This window comes from Tupaia chinensis, unplaced genomic scaffold (assembly GCF_000334495.1).
Source record: "Tupaia chinensis unplaced genomic scaffold, TupChi_1.0 Scaffold142100_1, whole genome shotgun sequence".
In the NCBI taxonomy this organism is placed as follows: domain Eukaryota; kingdom Metazoa; phylum Chordata; class Mammalia; order Scandentia; family Tupaiidae; genus Tupaia; species Tupaia belangeri.
This window is the reverse complement of record NW_006201951.1, coordinates 854,310-860,858: the sequence shown is the minus strand read 5'-3', so window position 1 is coordinate 860,858 and position 6,549 is coordinate 854,310. Positions and strand designations below refer to the sequence as shown.

Below are 6,549 nucleotides of genomic sequence, written 5' to 3'. Positions count from 1 at the left end.
CGGCTCACTGGCAAACACGGTGACGTTGTCCTGGTAGGCCTGGTTGAGCGTGTAGTTGACGATGCTCTCCTCGTCAGGAAAGCCCTTGAAGATGTCCACGCTCACCTGGGGGAGAGGCGCCGTCGGAGCCAGCCCAGGGGCACCGCCGCGGGGCGCACCCACCCCCCTACCTTGGACATGAACTGGATCCAGCCACAGGCTGCGTTGTCGATGGTGTCCAGCTGCTGCAGGAGGGCCGTGCCGTTGGGCAGTGAGAAGTTGTCCTGGCGCAGGGCCGGCGGGAGCTCATCCAGCGACAAGTTCAGTGCCTCGGGGTGGAGGCGCAGCTCTGCCACAGGGGCACCGCCGCGGGGCGCACCCACCCCCCTACCTTGGACATGAACTGGATCCAGCCACAGGCTGCGTTGTCGATGGTGTCCAGCTGCTGCAGGAGGGCCGTGCCGTTGGGCAGTGAGAAGTTGTCCTGGCGCGGGGCCGGCGGGAGCTCATCCAGCGACAAGTTCAGTGCCTCGGGGTGGAGGCGCAGCTCTGCCACGTACTGGGGGTGGAGGGCCAGCCCAGGGTGCTGCCCGCTGTGCCAGCCACGGCCCAGCATGCAGGGCCCCTTCGGCGGCACCACACACCTCCTGCAGCCAATGCAGGTGTTGCTGCAGCCTGCCCTGCTCCAGGAAGCCGCGGATCTCGGCCGAGATGTTGAGCCAGACTTGGGCATAGTGGGTGACGTTGCCCACGAAGGCAAAGGTCTCATTGGCCTGTGGAGGGGGAGGACGGGCCGTGGGCTCCTGAACCAGCCCCAGCCAGCACAGTGGTTCTCGGCCCCCCTCCCCAGCAACAGCCACCCTCCTGGCCAGACGTCCGCCCGACGCCCAGCTGTCCTCCGGCCCGCCTTTCTGCAGTACACACAGAGGACATGCTCCTCCCTCGCTCCCCAGAGCGTCTCCCAGACCCACGTGCCCCAGCTGGGCCTACTGGCTCCTTCCTCGGACCACTCCTGCAGGAGTCTCCTGGGGACCCAAGGCTTGGCCCTTCTCCCACCTCTGTCCTAGGACCCCTGCTCCCAGGCCAATTTCTGGTCTCAGCCTCTGCGTGTCCCAATAGGACCTCTCCTGTGGAATAGCTGCTCGACACCTGCCCTGGGAAGCCCCCCGCTGCCCCACCCACTGGACGTGGCTCTGGAAGGCCTTGGTCATGCCCCTCCTCCACAGCACAGGCCTGCCACAGCCAGTGGGGGCAGCTACACAGACCAGCCCTGCAGCACCTTCTCTGAGCTGCCCCAGGGAGCTCCTGGGGGAAGCAGCCAAGGGCGTCGCAGCTGGAACCCCAGGTCGGGGCCCGGGAGTAGGCTGCGCACTGGGGGCCAGGCTGGCCCTGCCTGGGCCCACCAAGGCTGCCCTGCCCCCTGCCCCACGCCCACTCGGCCCCCCCCCGCCCCCCGTCCAGGCTGGCCCTAGCTCCTGCGTGGGGCACATGCACCGCTCGGGCGGGGCGCACCTTGAGGATGACGCGGTCTGCCTCGGAGCCCGCTGGCGCGTACAGGACCTTGGGGTTGCTTGTCATGAGGTGCACGAGCAGCCCCAGGTTCCGCTGCTCCTTGCTCGTGAAGCCCAAGGAGCTCATGTTGCCCCGCCGCAGAGCTTCGGGCTCGATGGTGCTGCGGGGTGGGAGGCATCAGGGGTGGCGCTTGGGTGGGGGTGGGGCCCCAGGTGGAACTTAGGTGGAGGGTGGGGGCAAGGGACGCCAAATGAGACCTCGAGAGATCTCTCAACTGACCAGCCCTGGGGTCAGGTCCCGCCCCCATCTGTCCTCCGCCCTGCCAGCCCGGCACCCACCTACCGGTTGTTCCCACACAGGATGGGCTGCAGGCCCGCCCAGAGCTGCACGAAGGCTGAGCACTGGCCCTGCAGCGTGTCGGGAGGGGCCGGGGCTGCAGCCGATGGGGCGCCCTCCTCCCGGGTGCTGTTGGAGCCCAAGCCTGCCCCCGCCCCAGTGCCGTTGGCCACCCCGCCTGGCCCGCCCGCCAGGGGCCCTGGGGTCCTGCCGGTGCAGGCACCCTGGGGCAACAGCAGGGCCAGGGCCGACAGGACGTCCACATCCTGCAGAACCTTCTGGGCATCCAGCAGATCCCCCAGAAGTGCCTGTAGCCTCCGTGGTGGTGCCTGCCGCTGGGAGTCTGAGCGGTTGGCTGCATCCAGGTCCAGCTGAGGGGAGAGAGGGCTTGGTGGGGGGTGCATGGCACCGAGGTCTGGGTTGGGCAGGGAGGGCACCAGATGCACAGGCTGGGGGTGGGGCTGGGAGGAAGAGGCTCGGGTAAGGAATGGGCAGGATAGGGCCAGGAGCAATGGTTCCTGATGGCCAGGCCTGGAAGCCCCAAGGCCCCCACGTGTCCCCGGCACCTCCTCCAGCACAGAGTGGCCTGTAGGTCAGCTGGCAGCCAGGGCCTCACCTGCTGGGCAATCCTGGCCATGTCCAGCTGGGTCCGGAGCTCAGCTGCCAGCCCAGAGAAGCGCCGGGCCCGATCTGCAGCCTGCCCACGGCAGATAGAGTCTTGGTAGCGCTTCAAGGCCGCCTGCTGGCCCTCTGGCATGGTGAGGATCTGGCCCAGCTGCCTGGAGCCGGGAGCACAGGTGACCCGCTCCAGGAGGGCAGGAGCCAGCAGCAGCTCCTAGGGGGGACACAGGCTATGGTTGGATGGGGGAGCTGCTGCCCCCACTGACAAGAGACCAAGGCCTGGCCCAGGACAGCCTTGGGCCTCCTCTGCCTGCCCCTGCCGGCTCTGGTACCAGTGGGTTCTGCAGTACTGGGTGGTACCTCACTGCCTTGCCTCCCCACATCTGGCACAAACTCCCCCACCCTCCACTCCCTGTTACCAAGCAGACCCCTTTCCCAGGGCAAAAGCCCCTCACCTCCATCTGGAATAGAGGACGGCCACCCAGGGGGCCCCAGGGCTCCTGACCCCTGGGGAGGCCTGGCTCTGAATCCAGACCAGGCGGAGGGCCCAGGAGCAGGCGAGAGACCTGGGGTGCAAGGGGCGTGGTTCAGGAAGGGCCTCATCAGAGCCCCACGCCCACCCGCCTGCTGCAGCCGGAGGTACAGGGAGGCCCAGGGCTGGGCCAGAGCTGGGCCAGCCCACAGGCACCTGGGCGGGGTCCAGGCGGGCAGCCAGGAGGGCCTGGGCAGTGCTGCTGGACAGCGACAGGTTCTGCGTCAGGAACTGGCAAAGCTCCCGCGGGTCCCTGGCCACCGAGTCCAGAGAGAAGGAGGACACTGGACAGGCAGGAGGGTGGGGCTGAGCTGCACGGAGGCCCGGCCACCTCAGCGGGGCCTGAGCATGGGCCTGTGGCAGAGCCCAGCCCTCCCGCCCGAGGCCGCACCTGCAGATCTGTGTGCACGGCCCTCCCAGCGGCCAGGGCCCGAGCCCAGGGCCTCCAGGTGCTGGCGCAGGGCCTCGAGCTCCGAGCCCAGGCTGGGCCGTGCTGGGTCGAACAGGTTGCTCTCCTCCACCACACGATTGAGGCGCTCCAGCAGCTGGGTGACCCTGCACGGCATGGGTGTCAGGGGGCTCCGGGTGGCCCTGCGTGGTGCGGGTGTCAGGGGGCCCCAGGTGGCCCTGCATGACATGGGTGTCGGGGCTCCGGGTGGCCCTGAGCGGTGCAGGCGCTGGGTGTTCTGGGTGGCCCTGCACGGCACGGGTGTCAGGGCGCCCCAGGTGGCCCTGCGCGGCGCGGGTGTCAGGGGGCCCCAGGTGGCCCTGCACGGCATGGGTGTCAGGAGGCTACGGGTGGCCCTGAGCGGTGCAGGCGCTGGGCGTTCTAGGTGGCCCTGCGCGTCGCGGGTGTCATGGAGCTCCGGTGGCCCTGCGCGGTGCGGGCAGGCACTCACGTGGAGTTGGCATACTGCAGGAAGCCGAACTCATCCCGCTGGCCATCGGGGCACAGAGACTGCATCACCGGCAGGATGCCGGCTGAGGTCAGGGGCGCAGCCGTGTAGAAGGCTGGGGGGTGGACCGGGCAGGCCGGGGAGAGGGGGAGGGTACAGGAGGGGGTGGGCCGGGGAGAGGGACAGGGTTCAGGAGGGGGTGGGCAGAGGCCGAGATGGTCAGAGAAGTCAGGAAGGAAAGGCAGCTTGGGGGCAGGGCATCTGGCTGTGCCACGGCCAAGGTTCTGGTAAATGACTCTAGCAGGTCAGAGGTCAAAGGGCCACTTGCCCCTTCCCTAGAACACCCTTCTCTCCTCAGCCAGCACAAGGCCACAGTGCCCTGACACCCCCCCAGAAAGCATTCAAGTGTGGCACTGCCCAAAGAGCACAGTGCCCTGGGCCCCCCCAGCAGTGACCTCTGACCTCTCTGGCCAGCTGGTTAGCAGAGTGAGGACAGGAAGCCACAGCAGTGTGAAGGGAGAGTAGTGGCCGGGGTGATTGGCCCAGGCTAACCCAGATGCCCACCCCTAGAAGGCACAGCAGCTGACCCGCCACCCGGTGTGGCCCAAGGGGCCAGGTCTTCGCCACCCACCCCACCCACAGCCAGCAGCCAGCTGTGCCTGCCAGCAGGAACAGTGCTGCCAGACCGAGGGCCTGGGGGAGGCGTTAATGCAAGCGGGGAGGCTGCTCGAGCAGCACCAGGGAGACCGCTGCGCCACCACGGCCGCCACTGCGCCGGCACTTACAGACTGCATGCAGGCCACGGGCCGAGGAGGACAAGAACCATGCGGGACGGGGGTCGAGACAGAACAGAGGGGCCAGTGAGCACATGAGCCCACCAGGGACACTTGGCCACCAAGGCCAGCCTGGACCGCCACAGCCCAGCCAGGAGACCGGCCTGAACCAGGCCTGGGGTCACCAGAGTGGGCTCCGAGCGGCAGGCGCGCTCCACGCCGAGGGCCTCCTCCCACTCCCGTGCGCGGCCATGCCTCACCTTCTTTCACCGAGATGGTCGGCTTCTTCTGCCGCAGCCCCAGCAGGATGAAGAAGAGCACCAGGGGGATGAAGATCTCAAAGGCCAGGACCCACTGCAGAGGGTGCAGCGTGAGGCCACAGGGCAGGGGCTTCCCAGCATCTGCCCAGGCTGGCCACGCCCTCCCCACAGGGCCACCCGGCCGCACATACAGGGCCCACAGGTTGCCTGGGCCCCTTACAGGGTGCTGAGAGGGTAAGCGATGCTGTCTACACCTCCCAGCCCGGATTTGGGCCACCTGCCTTCTGAGCAGCCTCAGGGCTGGCAGGCACATGTCAGCCAGCTGGGGTCCACTCTGACCTGCTCCCTCCTGCTCCTGGACAGGGTCCTAGAGGTCACCCACACACAGTGCTGCACACCTTTGCACCCCAAAGGGCCTGGGGAGATGAGGCCTGGTGTGGAGAGGCACGGCCAAGCCCAGGAGGCCGAATGTCTGGTCTGGGAAGACCTGCTCTGGTCTGACAGCCCCAAGTCCAAGGCCGAAGCACCTCTTTCTGCCTAGCCCCTCCCCGGGCCCCAGACGGCTCCCACCACTGGGCTTTGGACAGCTCCTGCCCCCTGGGGCTGGGTACCTGATGAGCCCTGACGATCACCCCCACCCCAGCAGAGCTGTGTGGCTCAGGGCCAAGCGGGGTCCCCTGGGGTGGGGCCACTGCCATGTTTACTGTCTCTGACAATGGCTCTCTGTGAACTGGAACATCAACCATGTGTCCGCGCCCCACGCCCGCCCCAGCCTGTGCCAGCCTCCAGCCCCTCCCGGGATGGTGCCCAGGGCTAGCCAAAGGGCCACTGTGTACACCAGGGCTCGGCAGACCTGTGCCATGCACTGGGCCAGGGTGCCTGTGCGTGTGCGTAGCAACTCTGGAGGCAGGGGTCACGGCTGGGGTGCCGGCCCCACCCACACCCACCCGCCACCGGGCACCTCCGCAGCTGTAACCGCAGCAACAGGCCAGGCTGCCTCCCCATTGCTATAGCAACAGCTTCGCACGAGCTGCTGGGAGGCGGAGGAGAGTCCAGGCTGGCAGCGGGCAGGCGGCCACAGGGCATCTGGTTACAGCCGGGCCACGCAGGCCACCCCACCTGGTGCTCGTAGGCACCAGCCCTCTCCCTGTAGCCCCATATCTGTCACCATAGAGGACAGGTGATACCCAAGTGGCATTGTGGCCTTCCACGACAGCGACAGTGACAGTGGTCTGGTCCTTCCACCAGGAGCAGCCTGCATGGCCCCAGGGCAGACCCTTGTCCAGCTAACTAAGGGAGGGCACAAACAGGCCCAGGTGGTCCTGGCATGCAGTGTGCAGTACAAGCCCCCCATCCGTCCATAAGACTCCAGCTGGGAAAGGGAGGCCCCTGCAGAGACCGCCGGCATTCCGCCAGCCCCAACCCTGGGCAGCAAGCCTTGCAAGGACTCGGCCTCCCTGGAGGAGGAATACCGTGCAAGCTGCAGTGGCAGCTGAGGACCTGCAAGGAGGCTGGCCAGCCTCTGGGAATGCCGCAAATCGCAGGACTGCAGAGATCTGAGAAGGTCCTGAGGCAGCCAGACCTAGCTGGTGGGGTCACTCCTAGAGGGAGGCCAGTGGGCGCCTCCCACCCGCTCACCA

General features: G+C 67.7%; 1 protein-coding gene across 1 annotated transcript in view; it reads right to left on the bottom strand.

The window, feature by feature from the left end:
* ABCA2 (ATP binding cassette subfamily A member 2) overlaps positions 1 to 6,549 on the bottom strand; it is a 31,003-nt gene that overhangs the window by 15,790 nt on the left and 8,664 nt on the right. Inside the window, exons 4-15 of the mRNA XM_027766277.1 lie at positions 4,910 to 5,003; positions 4,662 to 4,664; positions 3,880 to 3,991; positions 3,372 to 3,535; positions 3,137 to 3,264; positions 2,904 to 3,014; positions 2,444 to 2,662; positions 1,834 to 2,198; positions 1,492 to 1,651; positions 624 to 752; positions 371 to 538; positions 5 to 105 (exon numbers count right to left, since the gene is read on the bottom strand). Of these exons, the coding sequence (XP_027622078.1) occupies positions 5 to 105; positions 371 to 538; positions 624 to 752; positions 1,492 to 1,651; positions 1,834 to 2,198; positions 2,444 to 2,662; positions 2,904 to 3,014; positions 3,137 to 3,264; positions 3,372 to 3,535; positions 3,880 to 3,991; positions 4,662 to 4,664; positions 4,910 to 5,003 (1,754 nt within the window). The remainder of the gene's footprint in view (positions 1 to 4; positions 106 to 370; positions 539 to 623; positions 753 to 1,491; positions 1,652 to 1,833; positions 2,199 to 2,443; positions 2,663 to 2,903; positions 3,015 to 3,136; positions 3,265 to 3,371; positions 3,536 to 3,879; positions 3,992 to 4,661; positions 4,665 to 4,909; positions 5,004 to 6,549) is intronic.